General features: G+C 40.1%; 1 protein-coding gene across 12 annotated transcripts in view; it reads left to right on the plus strand.

Annotated features, from left to right (window-relative positions):
- Window positions 1–27,734, plus strand: part of CC2D2A (coiled-coil and C2 domain containing 2A) — a 134,631-nt gene that overhangs the window by 11,163 nt on the left and 95,734 nt on the right. For all 12 annotated transcript variants that reach the window (XM_019025284.4, XM_055385686.2, XM_055385690.2 and 9 more), the window contains 2 exons: window positions 26,351–26,439; window positions 26,744–26,845. In XM_019025284.4, coding sequence (XP_018880829.4) covers window positions 26,351–26,439; window positions 26,744–26,845 — 191 coding nt within the window. The remainder of the gene's footprint in view (window positions 1–26,350; window positions 26,440–26,743; window positions 26,846–27,734) is intronic.

Below are 27,734 nucleotides of genomic sequence, written 5' to 3' on the forward strand. Positions count from 1 at the left end.
ATGCATTGCCACTGCTGCTCCACCCACTTTACCCCAACTTGGTGAGTGACTTTCTAGGTTAATCCCTGCCAAGGAGACAGAACACATAGCTTCAGGATGTGTTTCTATAACCACATAATATTCTTTGGATGTTTGTCCCCTCCAAATCTGAAACGTGACCTTCAATGTTAGAGGCGGAGCCTAGTGGGAGGTGTCTGGGTCATGAGGGCACAACTCATGAATTGGTTGGTGTTGTCCTCTAGTAATGAGTGAGTTCTTGCTCTATTCGCTCACAGGAGAGCTAGTTGTTAAAAAGAGCCTGGGCAAGCCAGGCACGGTGACTCACATCTGTAATCCCAGCACTTTGGAAGGCCGAGGCGGGTAAATCACCTGAGGTTGGGAGTTCAAGACCAGCCTGACCAACATGGAGAAACCCCATCTCTACTAAAAATACAAAAAAATTAGCCAGGCATGGTGGCGCATGCCTGTAATCCCAGCTACTTGGGAGGCTGAGGCATGAGAATTGCTTGAACCTGGGAGGTGGAGGTTGCAGTGAGCCAAGATCGGAGCACTGTACTCCAGCCTAGGCAACAGAGCAAGACTCCATCTCAGAAAACAAACAAACAAAAAAGAGCCTGGAACCTCCTCCCCTCTCTCTTGCTCCCTCTCTCACCATGCGACACACCTGTTTCCCCTTCCCCTTCTGACATAAGTGAAAGCTTCCTAAGGCCTCACCAGAGGCAGATGCTGGCACCATGCTTATTGCACAGTCTGCAGAACAGTGAGCCAAAATAAACCTCTTTTCTTTATAAATTACCCAATCTCAGATATTCCTTTATAGCAATGCAAAATGGACTAACAATACATAAGTTAGGGAGTGTTAATTAGAATGGGAATTAAATATGCAGAAACTCAAAGGAAGATGAAATTGTTAGGGAAGACATATGTGTTAACCTAGTGAGGCTTGAATCAGATGTTTGGAAGAAATGAGGGAGGTTTCTGAGGCTCCTGGTGACCTTGCCATTGAGGACACATATACTTCTCCCCCTACACACGCCTTTTCTTCTTCCCCAGTACAATGAACATTAGGAATTACCTGCTCATTGTAGGGAAAATGACCACCCTTCAGGCATTGCTTTTCATGAAAAGTGGATTAGACAAGAGGAGAAGTGGTTACACTTTTTAATTGTTACATAATTGTTAGACTGTTTTCCCTATGGCAAAGTTGGGAAATAAGTAACTGTTGGAAACTAGAGGACTTTGGAAGCAAGTTGACTCTTAGATTGGAAAAATGTGGTTCTAATCTAAAAGCAATGATACAATGAGAGCTGTTATGAATTAATAAAAACAGAACCAAAATTTATCTCATATGGCTGTTTCTTTTTCTAAATGCTCAAAATTATTTATTACTACCAAGGATTACAACTTGTCATTTCAGGCTGCCATAACAAAATACCGTAGACTGGGGGGCTTAAACACCCAACATTTATTTTCTCATGGCTCTGAAGGCTGGACGTCTGAGATCATGGTGCCAGCATGGCCGGTTTCCAGTGAGGCCCTTCTTCCTGGCTAGTTGGTGGCCACCATCTTGCTGTGTGCTCACATGACCTCTTCTCTGTGCCTGCATTGGGGGAGGGAGAGGCTCTACTGTCTCCTCTTATAAGGACACTAATCCTAATCCTATCAGGGCCCCTCCCTTATGATCGCATTTGACCTTAATTACCTCCTACAGGTTCTATCTCTAAATGCAGTCAGACTGGGGGAGAAGGCTTCAACATACAAATTTTCAGAGGGGGGACACAATTCAGTCCTTAGCACAACTACTGGATATTTAATTATTTATTTTTAAATCAAGGGAAAGACTGCCAGAAGAGGTGGCCACCAGTCAAGGCTCTGTGACATAAAAAGTGTATTATTTTCTAACTCGAAAATGAAGAAGATACTGTCCACTGTCACCATGGAGATGATCTATGCATTAGTCCCTTCCCCCACAAAAAGCGCTATTTCTGAATTGGGGAATGGAGAGGTATGGAATGAACAGAAGGCTGAGACCTGTCTACTGGAGCCACACCATGACCATCCAGTGTCTGGGAAGCCCTGGGTGGAGCTGGAAGCTGCTGATGAATTGGCAGCACTGATAAACCAAGACGAAGAGAAAACATCCCCAGCAGTGAGGGGTGGAGCATATGGTGGATAAGGAGTCTGTGGAGCCAGGCATCTGTCAGAAATGAGAAGTCAAAGCCAGCAGACAAAGTCAAGAGAGCAGAGGAAGTATTATTATACCAGTGGCATTAGAGCAGGAGACAGACAAGTAAAAAGGAATGATGAGTGCTGGCAGAAACAACAGAGTGCTGGACTGCCCTAGACAGGCAAGGGTAGCAAGGGAGGTGACAGAAGAATGGAGCCTCCACATATGGAGGAGTCTGCATGGGGAACTGTAGGGTGAGGAGGATTCCCAGTTCAGGTCTTGGAAACACACAGATGTACGTGTAGAAAACACGGAGAGGGTCGAGAGCAAGATAGAAGCAGCCATGCGCTTTATGACCCAGTCATGGAAATCACCTATCAGTCCTTTTGACATATTTGTTAGAAGCATGTCCCTAAATCCAGCCCACATTTAAGGGAAGGAAAATCAGGCTCCTTCTTTTGAAAGAAGGAATGTCAAAGAATGTATGGACATTTTTACTACCACATTAATTTTTCTTTAAAAGTCTTCTTTATCTCACTTTTCTACTCAGAAATCTATTTTATTACATTACATAAAATCCACACTCTCTTATTTATTCCGGGCTCTAAGACTCTATGCAATTGGGCCCCTTCCGGTTGTATTTTCCAGTGTTTTCCAGTGTGCTCCACTTTGGTTGACTCCTTACTGGCCTCTGAATGCCTCGTGACCATCTCAGCATTTCTGGGCTTTGGTTCCCACTTTAAGAGAGTTCTCTACTTGTGTCTTTATTAAGCTTGTGATTGAAACGCAATTGAGCTGTTGCAGTTAAGACCATGGGCGTTGGCTTAGACAAGAGTGGGTACCAGTCTCTACCTATCTTACTCCCTTGGGCAAGTTCTCCAACCTCCCTAAACTTTAGTTTCCTTATTTGTAAAACAGGGACAATAATAGATTGCGTGAACACTGCCACAGAGTTTATACTCCAGTTGTGGGAGGGATGAGAGGAAAAAAGAGAAAAACAAATGAAGTAAACTAGATAAACATAGAGTACGGCAGGTGTGAGAAGTCCTAAAGAGAAAGACAAAGAATAAGCTGGCAGGACTGCAGTGGGAGTGAGAGGTGAGGTGCATTTATGAAAGGAAATGAGTGATCCCCAAGGGGAGAATGTTCCAGGCAGTGGTCTTAAGGCAGGAATGTGCTTGCGACGTTAAGCAACAGCCAGGGGGCAAGGGCAGTGGAGAGTGAACAACAAGGAAAAGGAAAAAAATAAAATCAGAAGGGAGGAGGGGAATTGTACCCAGCCTAGTGGGCCCTTTGACTTTTAATCCAAATGAGATGAGCGTCATTGGAGGGTTCAAGCCCAGGACTGATATAATCAGATTTAAGGCTGACGGCTGCTGTGCTGAGTAGACTTTGGAAGGAGTGAGGGCAGAAGCACAGAGACCAGGTAGAGGCCAACAGCAAAAATCCAGGTGGGAGTTATTGGGGAATGGGACTGGCGGGTAGTGGAAGGGGTGGAAAGAGTGTGGGAAATCTGGGTATTTGGAAGGTAGAGACAAACAGGTATATTTCTCGACTGAACAAGAATTATGAAAGCAGGAAGGTTGTCTCCATGGTTTTTGACTTGAGTCAAAAATGGGTAACTCCATTTTCCCAATAGAGTTTCAGAGTTTTCCCAATAGAGTTTCAGAGAAGGAAAAGATGGCAGAAAGGGCAGGTTTGAAGGTAGAAATTGAACGGACATGCAAAGTTGAGATGCCTGCTGAATATCCAAGTGGACATGGATGTATGGATATAGGGATCTGGTGGTTGGGGAGAGGTGGAGAGTGGAGAGGGATTTCTTGATCTTTTATCTAGAATGTCCCTTTCCCACCTCTGTCCTCTTTCCTCTCAGCTGGTTCTACTTTCCTTCAGAGCACTCATCACCTCCCGGCATTTTCCAATCAGCTGACTATCTTGATCATTAGAAAGAAAGCTCCCTGAGAGCAAGACTTTGTCTGCTGTATTCATTGCTTATTCCCCAATGCAATATTTGGAGCTTGATAAACATATATTGAAAAACTGCTGTGGGCATAACAACAAATGCTCAAGACAGGGTCCTGCCTCTGGTAACCATCATTCTACTCACTATCTCTATCAGATCAATTGTTTTAGCTCCCACATATGAGTGAAAACATGTACTAGTTGTCTTTCTGTGCCTGGCTTTCTTCACTAACATAATGTCCTCCAGTTCCATCCATGTTGTTGCAAACTGCAAAATTTCATTCTTTTTTATGGCTGAATAATATTCCATTGTGTATATGCAGCATGCTTTCTTTATCCATTTATCCATTGATGGATACTTAGGTTAATTCCATATCTTAGCTGTTGTGAATAGTGCTGCAGTAAAAATAGGAGTTCAGATATCTCTTTGATATACTGCTTTCCTTTCTTTTGGATATATACCCAGCAGTGGGATTTCTGGATCATAGGGTAGTTCTATTTTTAGTTTTTTGAGAAACTTCATATTGTTTTCCATAACAGCTGTACAAATTTACATTCTCACTAACAGTATACAGGCATTCCCTTTTCTCTGCATTCTTGCCAGCATCTGTTTTGTCTTTTTGATGAAAGCCATTTTAACTGGAGTAAGATATCTCATTGTGGTTTAATTTGCATATCCCTCATGATTAGTGAATTTGAGCATTTTTGCATATACCTGTTGGCCATTTGTATGTCTTCTTTTGAGAAATGTCTATCAGTGTTTTTTGCCTATTTTTAATGAGATTATTTATGTTTTATCTGTTGAGATATTTGAGTTCCTAGTATATTCTGGATATCAGTCCCCTTTCAGAGGAGTAATTTGCAAATATTTTTTCACATCTACTGAACTGATCATGTCCTTTTTCCTTCATTCTGTTGATATGATGTATTACTTTATTGATTTCATATATTGAACTATCCTTGCATCCCTGAGATGAATCCCACTTGATCATGAAGAATGATGTTGTTAATTTATTATTGAATACAGTTGGCTAGTATTTTGTTGATGATTTTTGCATCAGCGTGCATCAGAGATACTGGCTTGTAAAGTTTTTTGTTGTTATGTCTTTGTCTGGTTTTGGTATCAGGATAATACTGCCCTTGTACCATAGGTTTGGAAGTATTCCCTCCTCTGATTTTTGGAATAGTTTGAGTAGGATTAATAATAGTTCTTTAAATGTTTTGTTGAATTCAGCAGGGTAGCCATCAGGTCCTGGGCTTTTCTTTGAAGAGAAACACTTTTTATTACTGCTTCTATCTCATTACTTGTTTTTTGTCTATTCAGATTTTATATTTCTTCATGTTTCAATCTTGGTAGGTTGTATATGTCTAGAAATTTATCCATTTCTTCTGGCTTTCTAGAAGAAATGTATTGGCATATAGTTGTTCATAATAGTCTCTAATAATCCTTTGATTTTCTGTGGTATCAGTTGTTATGTCTCCATTTTTGTCTCTGATTTTATTTCTGTGGGTCTTCTCTTTTTCTTAATCTGGCTAAAGTTTTGTCAATTTTGTTTATCTTTTCAAAAAACAACTTTTCATTTCATTGATCTTTTCTACTTTTTATTAAGTATCACTTTCATTTATTTCTGCTCTGATCTTTATTATTTTTCTTCTACTAATTTCGAGTTTTGATGTGCTTTTGATTTTCTGTTTCTTTAAGATGCATTGTGAGGTTGTTTATTTAAAATCTTTCTACATTTTTGACGTAGGTATTTATTGCTATAAAATTCCCTTCCAGTAATGCTTTTGCTATACCCTATAGGTTTTCATATGTTGTGTTTCCATTTTCATTTGTTCCAGTCAATTTTTTATTTTTTTAATTCATCATTGACCCAATTGTTGTTCTGGAGCGTATTGTTTAATTTTTATGAATTTGTATAGTTTTCAGAGTTTCTCTTGTTATTGATTTCTAGTTTTATTTTATTGTGGTTAGAGAAGATACCTGATATGATTTCAACTTTTTTGAATTTTTTGAGACTTGTTTTGTGGCCTGAGATATAGTCTATCCTTGAGCATGTTCCATGTGCTGAAGAGAAAAATGTGTATTCTGCAGCTGTTGGATGAAATGTTCTTTAAATCTGTTAGTTTCATTTGTTTTATTTGCAGATTAAGTCCAATATTAGTTTGTTGATTTTTCTCTCTAAATGATCTATCCAATGCTGAACGGGAGTATTAAGATCCTCAACTATTATTAATGGGAGACTGGTATTGGGATTTAGCTCTAATAATATTTGCTTTATATATCTGGGTGTCCCAGTATTGGGTGCCTATGTATTTACAAGTATTATATCCTCTTGATGAATTGACCCCTTTATCATCGTATAATGACCTTCTTTGTCTCTTTTTACAATTTTTGTCTTGAAATCTATTTTATCTGATATATATACAGCTACTCCTGCCCTTTTTACATTTCCATTGCATAGAATAACTTTTTCTACCCCTTTATTTTCAGTCTATGTGCATCTTTATAGGTGAAATGAGTTTCTTATAGGTAGCATGTAATTGGCTCTTTTTTTTTTTATCTTTTTCATCCGTTCAGCCAATCTATGTGTTTTGATGGGAGAATTTAGTCCATTTATATTCAACGTCATTATTCACAGGGAGGGACGTACTACTGCCATTTTCTTATTTGTTTTCTGGTTGTTTTTTTAGTCCTCTCTTCCTTTCTCCCTTCTTCCTGTCTTTCTTAGTGTATAAGTGATTTTCTCTGGTAGTATGTTAAAAAATTTTTTTTATTTTTTTGTACCTGTCATAGGTTTTTGCTCTGTGGTTACCATGAGGCTTGCAAATAACATCTTATAACCAGTTATTTTAAGCCAATGACAACTTAACTCTGATCACAATGAAAAGAAAATAAAAAGCAAAAACTGAAAAATGCTATATCTTAACCCTGTCTCCCCCCTGCTTTTTTATTTTTTGTTCTCTCTACTTATATCTTTTAGTACTGTCTATCTCTTAACAAATTGTTGTAGTTATTATTTTTGATAGGTTTTTCTTTTAGTCTTCAGGGCTAAAGATATGAGTGATTTAAACACCGCAATTACAGTGTTAGGGTATTCTGTATTTGTCTGTGTACTTATGTTCACTAGTGATTTTTATACCTTCAGATTTCTTATTGCTCACTAGCATTCTTCTCTTTTAGATTGAAGAACTCCCTTTAGCATTTCTTGTAAGATAGGTCTGGTGATGATGAAATCCCTTGGCTTTTGCTTGCCTTGAAAAGTCTTTATTTCTCCTTCATGTTTAGAGGATAACTTTGCTGGATATAATACTCTAAGTTGGAAGTTTTGTTTGTTTCTTTGTTTTCTTCAGCACTTTGAATATATCATCCCACTCCTTCATGACCTATAAGGTTTCCACTGATAAGTCTGCTGCCAGATGAATCAGAGCTACTTTATATGTTATTTGTTTCTTTTCTCTTGCTGCTTTTAGGATCCTCTCTTTGTCCTTGACTTTTGAGAGTGATTTTTATAGACCTTGCAGTAGTCTTAGGGGATTTGAATGTTTTGGTGTTCTCTGACATTCTTGTACCTGGATGTTGATATCTTTCTCCAAGTTTGAAAACTTGTTATTATTTTTTGAATAAATGTTTTATCCTGAGCTCTTTCTCCACATCATCTTTATGGTCAGTAACTCTTAGCTTTTGCCTTTGGGGCTAGTTTTTAGATCTTGTAGGCATACCTCATTCTTTTTTATTTTATTTTCATTTTTCTTCTCCAACTGTGTATTTTCATATAGTCTGTCTTTGAGCTTACTAATTCTTTCTTCTACTTGATCGAGTTTGCTGTCAAAAGACTCTGATGCATTTTTCAGTTTGTCAGTTGAATTCTTTAGCTCTAGAATTTCTGCTTAATTTTTTAAAATTATTTCAATCTTTTTGTTAAATTTCTCTGATAGAATTCAGAATTCCTTCTCCGTGTTATCTTGAAGCTCCTTGAACTTCTTAAAGACAACTATTCTGAATTCTCTGTCTGAGAGGACACATATCTCTATCATTCCAGGAATGGTCAGTGCCTTATTTAGTCTACTTGGTAAGGTCATGTTTTCCTGGATGTTCTTAATGATTGTTCATGGATGTCTGGGCATCAAAAAGTTAGGTATTTATTCCAATCTTCATAGTCTGGGCTTGCTTGTACCCATCCTTTATAAGAGGGCTTTCCAAAAACTCAAAGGGGATTGAATGTAGTTATCTAAGCCTGAGGCCACTGCAGCTGTTTTAGCACTAGGAGAGCCCTAAGCCCAATAACACTGCAACTTTTGCACATTCCTATAAACACAGCTTTGATAAACTTAGGGAAGATACGGGAGAATTCCCTTGGTTCCCAGGTGAAGTCTCTTGCTCTCTTCCCTCACTTTTCCCCAAGCAGGAATCTTTCTCTGCACTGGGCTACCTAAAGTTGGGGGAGGGTAATGCGGGCATTCCTGTGGCCACCACAGCTGGCACCTTGCTGATCACACTTGCTGGGTCACACCTGAATCCCACAGGCTCCCAGGCTAGCATGGAACTGGGCTTGCCTACGACCCACAGCCACTACTGGCTGGCTGCCACTGTTGTTTATTCAAGGCCCAAGGCCACTTTAGTCAACAGGTGGTGGATCCTGCCAGGACTGGGTACATCCCACCAGAGCAGCAGATTCTCGTCTGGTCCGAACTGGGTCTAGAAACACTGTTCAGGAGCAAAGTCCTAGAATGGAGGACTTCAGGAATCTGCCTCATGCTTTATTTTACTGTGGCTGACCTGGTACCCAAATTGCAAGACAAAGCCCTCTGTACTCTTCTCTCTCATTCTTCCAAGTGGAAGAAGTCTCTCTCCACACTGCATTATCTGGATTTAGGAAGGAGTCATGAAGCACTCCCATAGTTGCTGCAGCTGATGTCTCACTGGGTTGCATGCCAAGCCCACTGCCTCTGGGATCAGCATGGCACCAGGGCTTACCCAAGGACTGCAGTCATTGTAGCCTGACTGCCAGTGCAATTTATTTAGAGAAATAGACGATTTTAGTTAGCTGGTCATGAGGATGGCCAGGACTCAGGTTTTTCCCACTGGGAAGAGGGGAGGATTCCTCTCTGGCCCAGGACTGATCTAAATGCTCCCTCCATGGGCACCAGCAGAATTCTGCTCACTATTGTGTTCCACTGTGTCAGCACAGCACTGAGTTCCAATGCAAAATCCCATACTCACTTCACTCTTCCTCTTCCAAGTACATAGATTCTTTCTCTGTGCTGCATTGCCTGGGCTTGGGGGAAGGGTGGTGTAGGCAGTGCAAGACTGCCCTTCCTACCCTCCTCAATGCATCTTTCCTTGTTATTATGTTAAAACTAGATACTGTGATCACTCACCTGGTTTTTTGGTTCTTATACTGGTGTTTTCTTACACAGATAATTGTTCAATTTGGTGTTCCTAAGGGAGGGATAATTGCACAGAAGTTTTTAAGTTTGGTATAGCCCCATTTGTTTATTTTTGCTGTCATTGCCTGTACTTTGGGTGTCACATCCAAGAAACCATTGCCAAATTCAATGTCAGAAAAATTTCCTTTATGTTTTCTTCTAGGAGTTGTATAGTTTTAGGTATTATGTTTAGCTCTCTGATTCATTTTGAGGTAATTTTTGTATATGATATAAGGTAAGGGACAAACTGCATTTTTTTTCATGTGGATTTCCAGTTTTCCCAAGATCTTTTGTTGAAGACTGCTCTTTCCCCATTGAATGGTCTTTACACTCTTGCTGAAGATCATTTGACCATAAGCTCAAGGGTTTATTTTCAGGCTTTCAATTCTATTCCATTGGTCTATATGTCTGTCTTTTGCTAGTACCAAACTGCTTTGATCACTGTAGCTTTGTAATATGTTTTGAAACCAGAAAATGTGAAACCTCCAATTTTGTTCTTCTTTTTCAAATTTGTTTTAGCTCCTTGAGGTCCTTTGATACTCAATAAGATTTTTAGAATGAATTTTTCTATTTCTACAAAAAAAAGAAAAGCCATGGGGATTTTGATAGGGACTGCACTGAATCTGTAGATAATTTGGGGGTAGTATTGACATTTAAAAAATATTAAGTCTTCCAATCTATGAACACAGAATGACTTTACATTTATTTGTGTCTTTCAGCAATTTTTTGTAGTTTTCAATGTACAAGTTCTTTGTCTCCTTGGTTAGATTTATTCCTAAGTATTTTATTCTTTTCTATGTTATTGTAAATGGAATTGTTTTCTTACTTTTGTTTTTGGATTGCTCATTTTTAATGTATACAAATGCAACTGATTTTTGTGTGTTGATTTTATATCCTGTAGCTTTGCTGAATTCTTTATTAGTTCTAACAGGTTTTTTTGTGGAATCTAGGATTTCTATATACAAGATCATGTCACCATGAATGAAGATAATATTACTTCTTCCTTCTCTATTTGGATGGCTTTCATTTCCTTTTTCTTGCCCAATTGCTCTCAGACTTTAAATACTCTGTTAAATAGAAGTGGTAAGAACATGAATTCTTGCCTTGTTCCTGATCTTACAGAAAAAGCTTTCAGTTTTTCACCATTGAGACTCGTGTTAGTGATGGGCTTTTTGTATTGCCTTTATTTTGTTGAGGTAGTTTCCTTCTATTCCTAGTTTGTGGAGTGGTCTTATCATGAAAAGCCATTAAATTGTAAAAAAGCATTTGATAATGCTTTTTCTGCATCAGTTGGGAAGATCATGCACTTTCTGTCCTTCATTCTGTTAATGCAGTGTATTACATTTATTGATTTTCAAATGTTGAGCCCATCCTTGTACTCCCCTCGCCTTTTTTAAATGTTAAGGGGAGAGTCGCTTGTTTGGACGAATGCCTGCAGGTAAGATTTGGTAACCTGAGCTAACATTAATACTCTATAAATTGATCATGAAGCTCTTCCTCATGACCAATTTATAAACACTGCTTACCTTAGGTGAGGTTCCCAAGGTGGAACCTCAGATTCAGTAGTCTCCTCAGCCATAACAAGAAAGTTTATGCTCACAGATGGATGCTGAGAAAGCTATGGGACTTTTTACGCTTGTATGGTTCAATTTTATTTTTCTTCTCTAAGCACTTACTGGTTTACCTGAGGCTTTTACCCTCCCAGAGTGGGGGATGGAAGCAGTGATAAACAGACAGACAGGCAAACAGATGATGAATCTGACATCTTGAACTCTGAGAACTTAAGACCATGTTCTGAGTTAGGCAAAAAGCTTGCAGGCATCGTGCTAAGGTCTTTACGTGCATTATATTATTTAAATCTCAGAGCAGTCCTACTATGAGGCATTGTTTCATTGATTAGGAGACTAAAGTTCAGAGAAAATCAACAGCCAGAAGTGGTGAAGCCAAAATTCAAACTCCAATATGTTGACATCCAAACCTATATTCCTAATTCCTGCACTCCAGCATCATTCCATAGCTTCAAACTGAACCCTCTTTGATCTTTGGATCTGACGGTTTACAGTTACCCATGGAAGGTACAATGGCAATGCTATGGCCCAGCCAGCACTGTCAACAGTGGGTCCAGAAACCCACAGAGGAATCTTAATATGGTACACAAAACAAGTTTAGAGTGCTCACCAGATTGATAATCTGACTGTGCTTCATTTTTTAAAAAACAGAATGAGGCCAGGCGCAGTGGCTCACGCCTGTAATCCCAGCAATTTGGGAGGCCGAGGCGGGCACGAGGTCAGGAGATTGAGACCATCCTGGCTAACACGGTGAAACCCCGTCTCTACTAAAAATACAAAAAATTAGCCAGGCTTGGTGGCAGGCACCTGTAGTCCCAGCTACTCGGGAGGCTGAGGCAGGAGAATGGCGTGAACCCGGGAGGCGGAGCTTGCAGTGAGCCGAGATAGCGCCACTGCACTTCGTCCTAGGCGAAGGAGCCAGACTCCGTCTCAAAATAAAAAATTAAAAACAAAAAAACAAACAAACAAAAAAAACCAGAATGATACTCAGGTAGATCATCCACCTCTCTCTCCCTCCCTAGAACATCCTGTTTCCTATTTGGGGTTTTCATTTATTTGTCTTAATTCTAACTATTCATCTCTCAAAAATCAATATATACATGTCATCCGCTTTGGAAAACATCCCCTATTCCCCAGAGTAAGCCGAGTAGATCTTCTCTTTGCTCCCATGGCCCTTGTGCCTGTGTGAGTATCCAGAGGCATCTTTTCATTGGTACACCTCCTCCCCTCCTTCACCAAACTAGCAGTCCTTGAGGGCAAAGCCTGACTTTCAGCTCTGCTTAGCATAGTGCTGGCATGCAGACGGCACTCTGAGTGAACAGTATCTCCAAGTGGCCTCTCTGCTTTTGCCTCTAGGCGTTGCTCTGCCTTAGGTGTGCTTACTTACCACCATGCCCACCATATCTTTTCAACCAAGTCTGCTCAAACATCTGGATCCACATGTTTGATTACTCCTTTGACCTTTTACTTCCCAAACTTCTCATGAGTCTAGGCTGCCCCTCAGTGATACCAGCCCAGCTACTCACCTTGAACCTGTGACCCTCTGTCCTACAAGGCTCCAAGTATTGTCAAGGTCAGGCTGCATTTAGAGATGCAGAGATCAGCACCCCTAACCTGTGGCCTCACACACTGCTTCGGGCACATGCCCAGAGGTGCCACCTCCCTAATGAACCGCACCAGAAACCCATGCAGTGAAAGCTTGCCTTCTAATCTGCTCTTCAAACATATATATAGTCATGACATTCCAAATAAAGAAAGCATTTCCCTGAACATGGAATAGTTCCAAATAAAATAAACATCTAGTTTAAAAGTACACACACTCCCCCATGATTCCATCTTGCACCATCTCTTGAGGGAGTAACTATCACACATTAAGTAGTTTCTTATGAACATAAATTTCTTCATTACTAACATCTGTTTTCCATTCATTCATGTTAGTTTCTCTGATTAAACCATCATTTCGGAGCCAATTTGTCAGTATTGGTGGAAAAGAAAGTTCAGAATCGAGTGAAATATGATGCAAATGAAAGGAAATAAAGTGTTTATTTTAGGCATACTTTTTAAAAGTCATGAGGACCTGGAGAGACTGGCCTGGGGTGGGAGGGGAATGTTATAAAGCACAGCATGAGACATAGAGGGGAGCTGCCTGAAGGAGCCGGGCCTTGGGGGTTACCTTAGTGCCCACCAGCTGGAGAATGGGATGAACATTCTAGTCCAAGGATGCACAGTGGAGAATGTAGGAAATGTCAAGACATTCACCAACGCTGCAGTTCACTACCTCACACAGTACTGGGAAGACTAAATTAAAGTACTAATACGTATAAATAAATATTACCTATTATTAGTTATGAGGAAAGCCAAGGCCGCAATTAATCTGTACTCAAAGCCCCAATTCCCTACCCTCCTTTAAAGCGAACAAACAAAAAAATAAAACTTCTTTACAGCAAAATTCTTTCAAACTCATTTTCTCTCATTTTTGTCTCCAGTCCTCTCTTGAAATCACTCCAATGTAACTCACACTCCCACCCATTTATTGAAAATGTCCTTACCAAGGTGACCAATGACTCACACATTTGCTAAATTCAATAGTCAGTTCTTAGTCTTTATCTTACTTGACTTTCACAGCATTTGATGGCGCTCATCATTCTCTCCTACTTTTGTACTTGGCTTCCAGGACTCCACTTGCCTGGTTTTCCTTCTGCCTCACTGGCTGTACCTCTTTCTCCTTTGCTTGTTCTTATTCACATCCCGACTACTCCATGTTGGAGCACCCTAGGCTTAGTGCTTGGCTCTCTTGTCTTTATCAATACTCAATTATTGTTGTCATCTCAAGACTTTAAATTCAATCTATATACTGACCAGTTCCAAATTTTTATCTCCAGCGTGGACTTCTTCCAGACTAAATATGCAACCGCGTACTCAACATCCACTTTTGCACATCTAATAAGACAACTCATATTTTTAGTAGGCATATTGAAATATAACTTACATATCATAAAATTCACATAAATTCACATAACATAAAATACATGTTAGTGTATAATTTAAGGAATTTTTGGTAGATATATAAACATGCAATATCAAACTACAATCCAGTTTTAGAACATTTTTATCACCACAAAAAGTTCCTTTGTGCCTATTTGCCTCCACTCCTAGCCCTAGCTCCAGACAAACACTGATCTGTTTTCTATCCCTGTAAGTGTGTCTTTTCTGAACATTGCATGTAAATGGAATCATACAATATGTAGTGATTTGCACCTGACCTCTTTCACTTAGCATAATGATTTTTGAGATTCCTAAGTATTGTAGCATGTATCCACATTTCAATTTAATTTCTTTTGTTGATGAATTATATTTCATCATATGGACACACTATACTTTGTTTATTCATTCACCTGTTGATGGACATGTGGATTATATTCAGTTTGGTGCTATTATCCACAGTGTTGCTGTGAACACTTGCAAAATGTCTTTGTGTAAACTTATGTTTTCATTTCTTTTTGGAGGATTCCTAGTGGTAGTAAGGGAGAAGACTACCCCTCATATTGTCTTATGCCCAATTTCTGCCTCTAAGGAAAGAAAAAGTAAAAACTAAAAGGCAGAAATGAAAACCACAAGCAGACAGCCCGGCGCCACACCCTGGGCCTGGTGGTTAAAGATCGACACCTGACCTAATTGGTTATTTGCATAAGAAAAGCACTGTGAAAATCCATGTCCTGTTCTGTTCTGTTCTAATTACTGGTGCATGCAGCCCCCAGTCACGTACCCCTGCTTGCTCAATCGATCACGACCCTCTCACGCGGACCACCTTAGAGTTGTGAGCCCTTAAAAGGGATAGGAATTGCTCACTCGGGGAGCTCAGTCATTGGAGATGTGAGTCTTGCCGAAGCTCCCGGCCGAATAAAGCCCTTCCTTCTTTAGCTTGGTGTCTAAGGGGTTTTGTCTGTGGCTTGTCCTGCTACAATAGAATCTCTGAGTCATATGATAAACTTACTTGTAACTTTTTAAGAAACTGCCGATATACTTTTCAAACTGGCTGCATCATTTTACTTTTCTGACAACAACGTATGAAAGTTCCAGTTTCTCCACATCTTTTCCAACACTTGGTATTATCTGTCTTTAATTATACCCTTTACAGTCGATGTATAGTGGTGTCTTATGCTTTTAACTTGCACTTCCCTCATGATTAATGATTTATTTTTTCATATTCTTACTAGCCATTTGTATATCTTCTTAGTAAAATGACTATTTACTTTTTGTTTGTTTGTTTGAGACAAGAGTCTCACTCTGTCACCCAGGCTGGAGTGCAGTGGTGCGATCTTGGCTCACTGCAACCTCCACCTCCTGGGCTCATGTGATTCACTTGCCTCAGGCTCCTGAGTAACTGGGATTACAGGTGCTCACCACCACATCCAGCTAATTCTTGTATTTTTAGTAGAGACAGGGTTTCACCATGTCAGCCAGGCTGATCTTGAACTCCTGACCTCAAGTGACCCAACCACCTTGGCCTCCCAAAGTGCTGGGATTGCAGGCATGAGCCACCACACCCAGCTATTTACATTTTCTACTCATTTATTAATTGAGTTGTCTTACTATAGAGTTGTAAAAATTCTTTATGTATTTTAGATACAAGTACTTTATCAGATACATAATTTGAAAATATTTTCTCCAAGTCGGTGGCTTGTCTTTTCATTTTCTTAATGGTGTCTTTGAAGTACAAAAGTTTTAAATTTTGATAAACTCAAATTTATTATATTTTTATTATGGATTGTGCTTTTAGGGTTGTATCTAAAAATTAGTTGCCCAACTCAAGGTTATGGAAATTTTCTCCCATGTTGTCTTCTAGAAATTTTATAGTTTTAGCTCTTATGTTTCTCTAGATCTATTATGTATTTTCAGACAACTCAAATTTTACTTAACTGAAACTGACCTTCTGATCTGTTTCTATCAAACCAAACCTGTTTCTCCTAGAGTCATCCCCACCCCATTAAATGGACTTTACATTTTTTTCTATTGCTTGGGTCAAAAACTTGGAGTCATCCATAACACCTGTCTTTCTGTCTGCCCACATCCTATCTACCATCAAATCCTGTGTGCTCTACCTTCAGAATAGATCTAATGATTACTTCTCACTCTCTCTACTCTTACCACCCTGATCTAAGCCACTTTCACCTCTCATCTAGAATATTGCAGTAGCCTCCTAACTGATCTTCTTGCTTCCATTCTCACCCCTCATTTTCAACCCAACAGCCAGAGTGGTCCTATGAAAATATAGTCACGTCACTTCTCTGTTTAAACCTTCCAATGGCTCTCACTCAACTCAGAGTTAATGCCAAATTCTTTTTTTTGTTTTTTTTGTTTTTTTTTTTTTGAGCACAGGGGACTTTATTGATTGTACACGACAAAGTGGGGCTCCCTAGGCTCCTCCCTCTTCAGGGGGTCTGCATGGAAATTGTGAGGAGGGGAGATTCTCAGTGAGGTGGGGGACTAAGGGCGGCAGGGACTCCTCAGCAGCTGAGGGCCTTTCTCTTCCTTTCGTGCTCTCACTGGGTCTGGTGGTCCAGGGGTCTTACTCCTTGGAGGCCATGTGGGCCATGAGGTCCACCACTCTATTGCTATAGCCAAATTCATTGTCATATCAGGAAATGAGCTTGATAAAGTGGTCACTGAGGGCAATGCCAGCCCCAGTATCGAAGGTGGAAGAGTGGGTGTCACTGTTAAAGTTGGAGAAGACAGCTTGGGTGCTCAGTGTAGCCCAGAATGCCCTTGAGGGGGCCCTCTGATGCCTGCTTCACCACCTTCTTGATGTCATCATATTTGTTAATGCCTAATTATTTAGGATGACCTATGTGGTTGCATTTCCCCTTACTTCTATGACCTAATATCCTAGTATTCCATTCCCTCAATTTTGGGGTTCCCCATTTCTGCTCTGGCCTCGCATCAGGCTTAGCCCTATCTCAGTGTCTTTGCATCAGATAGTACCCTACCTGTACCTGAAATTCTCATCCCCTAGGTGTCTACATGGATTGATCCCCCACTTTCTTCACCTGTTCTTAAGTCACCTGGAGGCCCTTACCTGGCCACTTTATTTATTTATTTATTTATTTATTTACTTACTTACTTACTTACTTACTGAGACAAGGTCTAGCTCTGTTGCTCAGGCTGGAGTGCAGTGGTGCAATCTCGGCTCACTGCAACCTCTGCCTCCTGGGCACAGCCATCCTCCCACCTCACCTAGCTAATTTTGAGACTACAGGTAGCTGGGACTACAGGTGTACACCACCATATCTAGCTAATTTTTGTAGAGGCAGCATTTTACCATGTTGCCCAGGCTGGTCTTAAACTCCTGAGCTCAAGCAATCTGCCTGCTTCAGCCTCCCAAAGTGCTGAGATTACAGGCTTGAGTCACTGCATCTGGCCTACTCTATTTAAAACTGCAATTCACCCCTCCCTCCTGGCCCTCCTTATCCCCTGATCCTGTGTTATTTGTCTCTACACTTGTATCACCATCTGACATGTGGTCCATCTCCCCCACTGGCATACATTCTCTATGGGGGTGGAGGCATTCATTTGTTTTGTTTACTGCCCTATCCCTAGTACCTTGAACACATAACAGATGCTCAAAGAATATTTGTTGGTTGAATGATTGAAGGGTCAAGACAAGATTCTGTAATCCAGCATTTCCAAAACTGGAGTTTGTAGAATACTAGTATCCTCTTAGAAATGAACTGCCCCCAAAAAAGAATTCAAGTTGAGAAACTTTTCATATCATTTCTACTCTTGGAAATTCATGAAGCTCATTCTGAGACTACACACACTAACCTAGCATTTCTCATGCAGTTCTTGGCCCTCCTGAATACCTGTTAATATTTTTTTCCGCTCTGTAGAAGACAATGGGGAAGACTCAATCCTAAGTAGAAACTCCATGTCAAAATATATCTGTGATATTCTTGACAACTCTCAGAGTCTCTGAAAGTCCTGTTTGGAGCCTCATGCCCTGTGCACCACCACAACAGCATGAGAGCACTGAGTCTTGTCCAGGCTGATGATCCCCAAGCCTGCGCCATCTGCTGAAGTATAAAGAAGAGGAAGGGCCACTGGGCAGGGCCAGGAATCCCAAGACCCCACATGAGAAAGAGACGCGTGTGCCAGAGCCAGGGTTCCTGAGTTTTCAGCTAACATAAAATGAAAATGCTGGTGGGACTCGGAAAGAGTGAGCCTGGGAGAACTAGAAAAAAAGATAGTGACCAGAAAAGTCCCTCCAGAGCACCTCAGCAAATGTGAACTATCAGCAGTGCTGGGGCTCATACAGGGACAGCCAGTTTGTTCTCAGCCCATTTTGACTTTCTTTTCATGTAGTGACACTTTCACAAGTGACACTAGTCTATTTCATAAAAATTAGAAAATCAGGAGAAGAAATCAATGACCTACTTTCTTAAACTCTAGTTACAGCCACCAATAAGCTTTTGGGCCGTTTTCTTGCCCTGGGTAAAAACCTGCCTGACAATAAGATCGTGTCCTATGTACCCATAGCATTAATTGTGGCTTAAAGGCTATCCTAGGGTCTTGAATCAGACTGTCCACTAATTACATTTTTTTAATCCTCAAAATTTGAAAGTTTTTAATTAGTATTAATCAACTACATGCTTTGATTGACAACAAACAGTTACAATATGTAACGGGGTGAAGCATATGTAAATTTAAAAACAAAGAATGGTGACTTCACAAATTATTTATTTTTTAATTGTCTTTCCAACTTTTAGGTTCGAGGGGTACATGTGCAGGTTTGTTACATGGGTAAACTGCATATTGAGGGTGGGGGTTTGGTATACAGATCATTTTGTCACCCAGGTAATCAGCACAATACCCAATAGGTAGTTTTTCAACCCTCACCTGCCTCCCACCCTCCACCCTCAAATACCCAATGTCTACTGTTTCTTTTTCTTTTTTTTGGAAGACAGAGTCTTGCTCTGTTGCCCAGGCTGGAGCGCAGTAGCACAATCTTGGTTCACTGCAGCCTCCACCTCCTGGGTTCAAGTGATTCTCCTGCCTCAGCCTCCCATGTAGAGTGGATTACTGGCACATGCCACCACACTCAGCTCATTTTTGTATTTTACTAGAGACGGGGTTTCACCATGTTGCCCAGGCTGGTCTTGAACTTCTGAGCCCAGACAATCCTCTCACCTCGGCCTCTCAAAGTGCTAGGATTACAGGCATGAGCCACCACGCCCAGCCTCTATTGTTTCCCTCTTTTTGTCCATATGTAGCTCAATGTTTAGCTCCCACTTATAAGTGAGAACATGCGGTATTTGGTTTTCTGTTCCTTCATTAATTCGCTTAGGGGATAATAGCCTCCAGCTCCATCTATGTTGCTGCAAAGGACATGAATTCATTCTTTTTTATGGCTATGTAGTATCCCATGGTGTATAGGTACTACATTTTCTTTATCCAGTACACCACTGATGGGCACCTAGGTTGATTCCATGTATTTGCTATTGTGAATAGTGCTGTGATGGGCATGTGAGTACATGTGTCTTTATGGTAGAATGATTTATATTCCTTTGTGTGTATACCCAGTAATGGGATTACTGGGCCAAATGATAGTTCTATTTTAACTTCTTTGGGAAATTGCCAGACTGCTTTCCACAGTGGCGGAACTAATTTACGTTCCCAACCACAGTGTGTAACAGTTCCCTTTTCTCCTCAACTTTGCCAGCATCTGTTATTTTTTGACATTTTAATATAGTAATGGCCATTTTGACTGGTGTAAGATGGAATCGCATTGTGATTTTTATTTGCATTTCTCTAATAATTAGTGATATTGAGCATTTTTCAAATGTTTGTTGGCCACAAGTACATCTTTTGAAAATTATCTGTTCAAGTTCTTTGCCCGTTTTTCAGTGGGGTTGTTTGTGTTTTGCTTATTGAATTAAGTTCCTTATAGGTTCTGAATATTAGACCTTTGTCAGTTGCATAGTTTGCAAATATTTTCTCCCGTTCTGTAGGTTGTCTGTTTGCTCTGTTGATAGTTTCTTTTGCTGTGCAGAAGCTCTCTAGTTTAATTAGGTCCCACTGGTCAATTTTTGGTTTTGGTGCAATTGCTTTTGGAGACTTCATAATGAAGTCTTTGCCAGGGCCAGTGTCCAGAATGGTATTTCCTAGGTTTACTTTTAGGGTTTCTAAAGTTTTAGGTTTTACATTTAAGTCTTTAATCCATCTTGAGTTGATTTTTGTATATGGTGAAAGGAAAGAGTCTTCTGCATATGGCTAGCCAGTTATCCTAGCACCTTTTATTGAACAGGGAGTCTTTCCCCCATTGCTGTTATTGTAAGCTTTGTTAAAGATCAGATGGTTGTAGATGTGTGGCTTTATTTCTAGGAAGAGAGAAAGTCAAACTATCTCTCTTCGCAAGCGATACGATTCTATACCTAGAAAACCCCATAGTCTCTGCCCAAAGGCTCCTAGATCTGATAAACAACTTCAGCAAAGTTTCAGAATACAAAATCCATGTACAAAAATTAGTAGCATTTCTACACCCCAATAATGTCCAAGCTGAGAGCCAAATCAAGAATGCAATCCCATTCACAACAGCCACACAAAGAATAAAATGCCTAGAAATACAGCTAACCAGGAAGGTAAAAGATCTCTGCTAGAAGAATTACAAAACACTGCTGAAAGAAATCAGAGATAACACAAACAAATGAAAAAACATCCCATGCTCATGGATAAGAAGAACCAGTATTGTTAGGTTGGACATACTGCTCTAAGCAATTTAAGATTCAGTGCTATTCCTATCAAACTACTGATGACATTTTGCACAGAATTAGAAAAAACTATTATAAAATTCATTTGGAAGCAAAAATGAACCCAAATAGCCAACATGATCCTAAGCAAAAAGAAGAAAGCTGGAGGCATCAGACTACCTGACTTCAAACTATACTGCAAGGATACAGTAACTAAAACAGCATGGTTCCGGTACAAAAACAGGCATACAGACCAATGGAACAGGTTAGAGAGCCCAGAAATACATTTTTCCTCTCAGTCCTGTTATTCTCCCATTTTTGCTACTGAAGTCAAGCTGGCTTTTGCCCCATGCTCTTCCTACCCCCTTATCTCTATATTTTATAGTCTATCCTGGAATTTTGCTTTAGGGAAAGATAATTTTGTGCTGAGGTTTAAGCACTGGGAATGGAGAGGCAGAAGTAAAAGGTAGTTCAGGCCTGCATCCTTGTAACTCTTTTGTCCACCTCCCCTGCAATAATTATGGAAATACTAGGTTCTCCTTGCATATTTTTAAGTTGACATAAATTTTTATCATACTTTTAAATATTTGCCAAAGATTTAGAGGAATTACCAAAATGTTTTCCAAAGTAGCTACAGCAATTTATATTCCTATCAGCACAGAAGTTTTAATTTATCCACATCCTTGTCAATACTTGTTATTATCTCTCTTGTTTATTATAGTCATCCTATAGGGGTGAAGTGGTACCTAATTGTGGTTTTGGTTTCCATTTTCCTAATGACTAATGATGTTAAACATCTTTTCATGTGGTAGTTAGCCAATTGTACTTCTTTCTCAGAGAATGCCTATTCATGTGTTCTGCACATTTTAAAAGCAGGATCTTTGTGGTATATGGCTTATATGTCAATAAAACTGTTATTAATGAAAAACATAGGTGAGGCATCAGGATTCTGGATCACATCAATTTGTGGACATAACATGAGAGGAACAGAAAATTATTTGAAATGAAATACCTGTTTGTTAGGAAAACATGGTTGTGTTTTCTGAGGGGTCAGGTATAACAGAAGTCCTTAGGAGAAAAATGGAGAGTGTCCACTATTTTATTAAGCCTGAAAAGAGAAAGAACTGGGTAACAGTGAGTATGGGTGATAGGAAAGGGAGAGAGAGTGCAGAGAAGATCTGAAAGCCATTTCAAACACAAGGCTCATGTAGCCTTGGGGTTAATGGGTTTGCTAGGGAGCAAGAGCAACATTGCTGAACATCTAGTCTCTTGCTGTGTCTGATGAAAAACATCACTTTGCCAAAGAAATCCACATTTCATGCTACATTGACATTATGTATATATTTTTAATGGAATGTCCTAAAATTCTGTCATTATCCATAAGTTCTTGCATGCCCTCAAATCAAATCTTAATTTAAAAAAATTATTTTCATCACACTTTGCATTTGATGCTACAGAAAATTTATTCATGTCAGATTTTCTTAGCTGTGTCAAAGGGCCATTTTCTGAATATGCCTCTTTTTGTAAATGTGAAATTAAGCCCTTCCTCGAGCCTGGCAGATCAGTTCTCACCCGCAGGGCTTGAAAGGGAGAGCCAGTTCGAGATCATGCAGCTGATTAGTAATGGAGTGGAGCAACTGACAATAAATTAGAAGAAAAATGTTTAATGAGGGTTGTCTTAGTATTTCCAGCTGTTTAAAGAAACACTGTTTGCCATATTCTACCAAGACAAAAATGAAAGTACTTAACCCCATTAGCTATGATGTCAAAGGGAGGGAACTGGTACCTTTGGCTTCCATGGATGCCATGTTAGTAATATTATCTTTTTAAAAAAGTCTTCATCATTATCTGGTTTCAAACAAATGAAGATTATATTTATCTTGTTTGAAATACCTTTTTAAGTATAATATCCCTCACACCATCATGGTTCCTTTCTATGTTTTTCCTTCATTGCTCTAATACTACAAAAACCAAGTTCAAAAGTCCTCCAATATGTTTCTTGCTCTCAGCTGGTCACAGTCTGGCTGGAGAGATGACATGCCATCAGCTAGTTGTACAGACCTGATTTGGAAATCTTTAAATCCTCTACATGTCTTTTAGTAGCACAGACTTTAAAAACAAAATCAGTAAAAAGATCAGTGGTTGCCAGAAAGTAGAGGGGAGGGAGGGCTGAATGGGTGGAGCACAGAAGATTTGAAGGGCAGTGAGACTACTCTGTATCATTGGATCATGCTGGATATGTGTCATTATAAGCTTTATCCAAATCTGTAGAATATACAGCACCAAAAGTAAGCCCCCAAGCAAACTATGGGTTTTGGGTGATTGATGCGTCAATGGAGGTTCATCAATTGTAATGAATGTGCCACTCTGGTGGGGGGTGCAATCATCAGGGAAAGTAAGCATGTTGGGGCTGGAATATATGGGAAGTCTCTGCAACTTCCCCTCAACTTTTTTGTGGGACCTAAAACTGCTCTAAAAAATTAAAGTCTATTAAAAGTGATAAATGTCATTATTTCAAAAAAGAATCTGGCAAGAGCTACTTTTTATGGTTTCAAAAATTGTCAATGTTTTTAAAACTAATAATAAACCTACTTCAGTTTATTTATTCAGAAGAGATAGTGTTTAATAAAATATCTTGTCTCTCTTTTAAAGAATAATTCATAAAATTGTTCTAGTAAAGCATATACAAGTAATAACTGTTTTATGAAAACTAAAAAACCCTGAATTTTTAAAGAGGGGGTAAATAAGATTATTTTTCATGTTCGTAAAAACTTATTAGTTTTGAAAAAGGCTTCTGACTGGTGGTGGAGGGGGTTGGTGACAGGGACAGAGGCACACTAAATGGTCAGACAGAGGAAAGCATTGGCAAGAAGGAGGGTTTCAGTCTAGAAGCCCCTGTTAACCCACCCAGGCATTCCACACATGCTTAGTGATACTTAACAGTGTGCCTTCCCTGCATGGCTGGGGACCTTAGAACCTGGGGAGGAAACGGGTACTAATCAAATAGCCTAACAAATGCAGTCATGTGTTATTTAATGACAGGGATACATTCTGAGAAACGCATAACTGAGTAATTGTGTCATTATGGGACCATGATAAAGTGTACTTACACAAACCTAGATAGTGTGTGTGTGTGTGTGTGTGTGTGTGTGTGTATATATATATATGTATGTATTTTTTAAATATGGAAAACCAAATGTCCCAGCATCATTACTGAATATCAGTTATTTCTCCTACTTGATCTGCAAAGCCAATATCAGGTGCCATAGATCAGATCTCTTACATATGCTCCATTATAATCCTATTGGACCACCTTTGTATATGGGGTCTGCCATTGACCAAAACATCCTTGTGCAGTACGTAACTGTATATAAATTCAAAATGTGACAGATGAAGGAAGTCTCAGGACTCTGCGCATATGCCACAGGAACATAATCTACCATAGTTTTATTATCTGTAAAATGAAAAATGACTTGATTTTAAGTGAGTTTTAAAAGAATGCCAAAGGCCATTTTATTAAGCTAATGGAGATTCTCTTAAAGAACTTTGAACCTCAACACATGCATGCCAGACTCTAATCATTACCATGAATATTTCATGCCTCCATACAGGCATTAAGTGATAGTTGGGGGCATGATATAAGTAGTATTTTATAGCTTTCTATCACACATATGGAAGAAGGCACAACCCAAGAAACGGAGTGGCTGTGCTGCAGAAATGGGCTTTGAGGCCGGTGATTGTTGTCTTTGCTTGCATAAAGCAGGCTCAGGAGGAACCTGCAGACCTGTTATCTTTGCCTTCTCTCTGCCACTTTTCCTTCTACCACTCTTACTTTCACCTGCTGCCTTCCTCCCACGACAGTGTCATTGTCTACAAGTGTGAGGATCCTTCTCTCCTCAGGAAACTCCTTGAGGCTTCAGCACTCACCATGGTTGAAAGCCTTCCCAAGCCTTTACTGTTCAGTCTGGCCCCTCTCCCAGAGCTTGGTGTCCTGGACAAGCACCTCCGACTCATCTGGCCCCAGACAAATTCACTCCAACATCTCCCAGTCTCTGACTTCCCCGTCTCGTTTTTCTTTCTCAGCAGCATCAAACTCCTCGTGTTGAAACCTCAGATTCCCTCACTTTTTCCTTATTTCTCTATACCGGGGTCCTCCAGGTTGAGTGTGCGTTTAAACTCCCTGGGTGTCTGGGCTGTACCTCCAGGTTTTGGAGTATGCCTGAAAATCTGTGTATCTAAAAAGTTTCCAGAAGACACGACTGCTGCTGCTGCTGCTGCTGCTGACCATTTTTCCATACCTACCAATTGCCACTAGGCTCTATAGTATTTTCCTTTGTGTGGCCTGTCTTACTTACTCACACTGACCCCCTTTCCTTCCTATCTCACACCAGGACATCCTGACTGGGGTCCCTGGCACCTCACCCACTCCACCCCAGCCATCCTGTGGTGCAGCTTCTGAAAACGCTGCTTGCATTCATGTCCTCCTCCCTGCACATTCTTCACGACATCCACACTGCTTGGGGAATATAGCCGAGACTCCTTAATGTGACATCAGAGGCTTTCCATAACTTGATCCCAAAATCCTTCTGCAATCTTGAGTCCTTCTTCATCCCAGTAGAGACACTCTGCTCCACCCATGCTAACATTCTGTTCCCCAAAGACTCCATTTTACTTCCACCTCTTTTGTAATGGTTTAGAGAATTGGGGAATGTGGGGCTGGGACCAAATCTCAAGGATTCCACATCCTAGGTGTGTGATGGTAGAGCCATTTATCACGCAGGACTGCAGAGCCTTCATCTTTGTGATACCCGGTGATCATAATACCTGGGGCACTCCTCACAAAGATAGCAGAAAAATTGTCGAGAAATACATTTGATGCAGGTATCACAGAACCTGGCACACAATAGCTGCCAGATAGTTCATGATATTTATGGGTAAATTCAATAATATATACAAAATGTATATTATCTCTATGATATAGCCCAGGGATAAACCTGGGCCTATAGAAAATGTTTCTCTGATCAAAGATATCAGTGCAACTGAAAGTTAAACCCGGAAACCCCAAATTCATTAGCCACCCATTCACCCGACAAGCCTGTTTCTCAAATCAACAAACTTGAGAGCCTTTTCCCAGTGGCAATTGAATTGGTAAGTATTCATGTGCCTTGAACAGTCAAGTGTCATTCATTTCATTCTTAGTTAAGTCAAGATGACAGTGCCAGGCAGGACTGAGGTTTTGTCTCTCTGTTTCAGAAAAGCCAAGACATGTACTTACTACATCAAAAGGATGGTTGTTAGCATGATCTCGTTTGCTTATGTGAAGTTCTAAATGTGCAAAATAAAATTATGTTCTCTTATTTCTTTTTTAATTTAACTTTCCCTTTTGGGGGGAGGGAATTGTTTTAAAGTAATTTTCCTTTTTCTTTTCTTTTCTTTTTCTTTTTTTTTTATTTTGTTTTGTTTTTGTTTTTGTTTTTTAGGCTTACCTCCAATTCCTTCAACTTCCAGAACAGGCTTTGCAGAATTTTCCATGAGGGGACGCATGAGGGAGAAATTGCAAGCAGCGAGGGTGAGAGAAACCACATGAATATTCTGTTCAGTGCTGATTGCAATCTTCCAGGGCTTGTCTAGCTTATTTTTTATGCTCCAAACTGCATGGATTTGAATGCCATTCAATTTGTCTTTCAAGTTTTAAATGTTAATGTCTTATTTTGCATTGGCACAGATGAAAATTATGCTTCAGAATTTAATGTCACTTTTCTAAACCATTTTCCTTGCTCTTCCCCTTAAAGAAGGATAGCATGTATTTTTTACTGATTATTTCTCGGCATTCCTGACATCATGTAGCAGTAAATTTCTGTTTGACTTTTTAGTCCAAAGCAGAAAGTGCATTGCTGCAGGAAATCCCCACTCCTCGGCCCAGACGCTTACGAAGTCCCAGTAAGAAAGAATTGGAGACTGAATTTGGCACAGAGGTGAGAAATACCCTCTCTACTTTGTGATCAAAACCAGTAAAGCAGAATATAAAGTTTCCAGCAAAAGTTTTTAGAGCAGAGCTATGCACAGAGGAGGTATTAAATGCTTATTAATAATTATAATACACTTTGGGAGACTGAGGTGGGAGGATCGCTTGAGTCCAAGAGTTCAACACCAGCCTGGGCCACAGAGCAAGACCCCACCCCTACTAAAAATAAAAATAAAAAATTTAACTGGGCATGCTGGCTTATGCCTGTAGTCCCAGCTACTCGGGAGGCTGAGGTGGGAGGATCACTTAGGCCCAGGAGTTCAAAGCTGCAGTGAGCTATGATTACGCCACTGCAGTCCTACCTGGGCAACAGTGAGACCCTATTTCAAAAATATTAATAATTACAATAGCTACTATTTATAAGGTACTACTCTGTGCCAGGCATTTTACCACCTTTGTCCCATGTTATCACATTTCATTATCCCTACAGGGCAGGTACTATTACTTTCATTCACATTTAACAGATGAGGAAACTGAGGGTCACAGTAGATGTGAAACCACCCTGTGTCACAGAGCATACATGTGGAAGAGTTGGGATTTGATCCCAGCTCTATATCATTTCCAGTCTGTCTCATTGGGTCAGCGTTGCTGGATCCATGGATCTTCCTGGAAAGCAGGAAGAGAGATAAAAGTGCAGCAGAAAAACGGAGTCAGATGCTAAGGGTCCTTGAATGTCACATTTAGGAGCCTCGGTAGTTTTCTACAAGCCATGGAAAGCTATTGACAACAGTAAGGGGAAGCAGTCTGAATGCACTAGAGTGAATTTCATTCGTATTTGAGGTGCTGGTGAGGAATCTCAATATGTGTTCCTCCAGAGACACAGAGGAAGGGCCCAGACC

Source organism: Gorilla gorilla, chromosome 3, assembly GCF_029281585.2.
Source record: "Gorilla gorilla gorilla isolate KB3781 chromosome 3, NHGRI_mGorGor1-v2.1_pri, whole genome shotgun sequence".
NCBI classification, from domain to species: domain Eukaryota; kingdom Metazoa; phylum Chordata; class Mammalia; order Primates; family Hominidae; genus Gorilla; species Gorilla gorilla.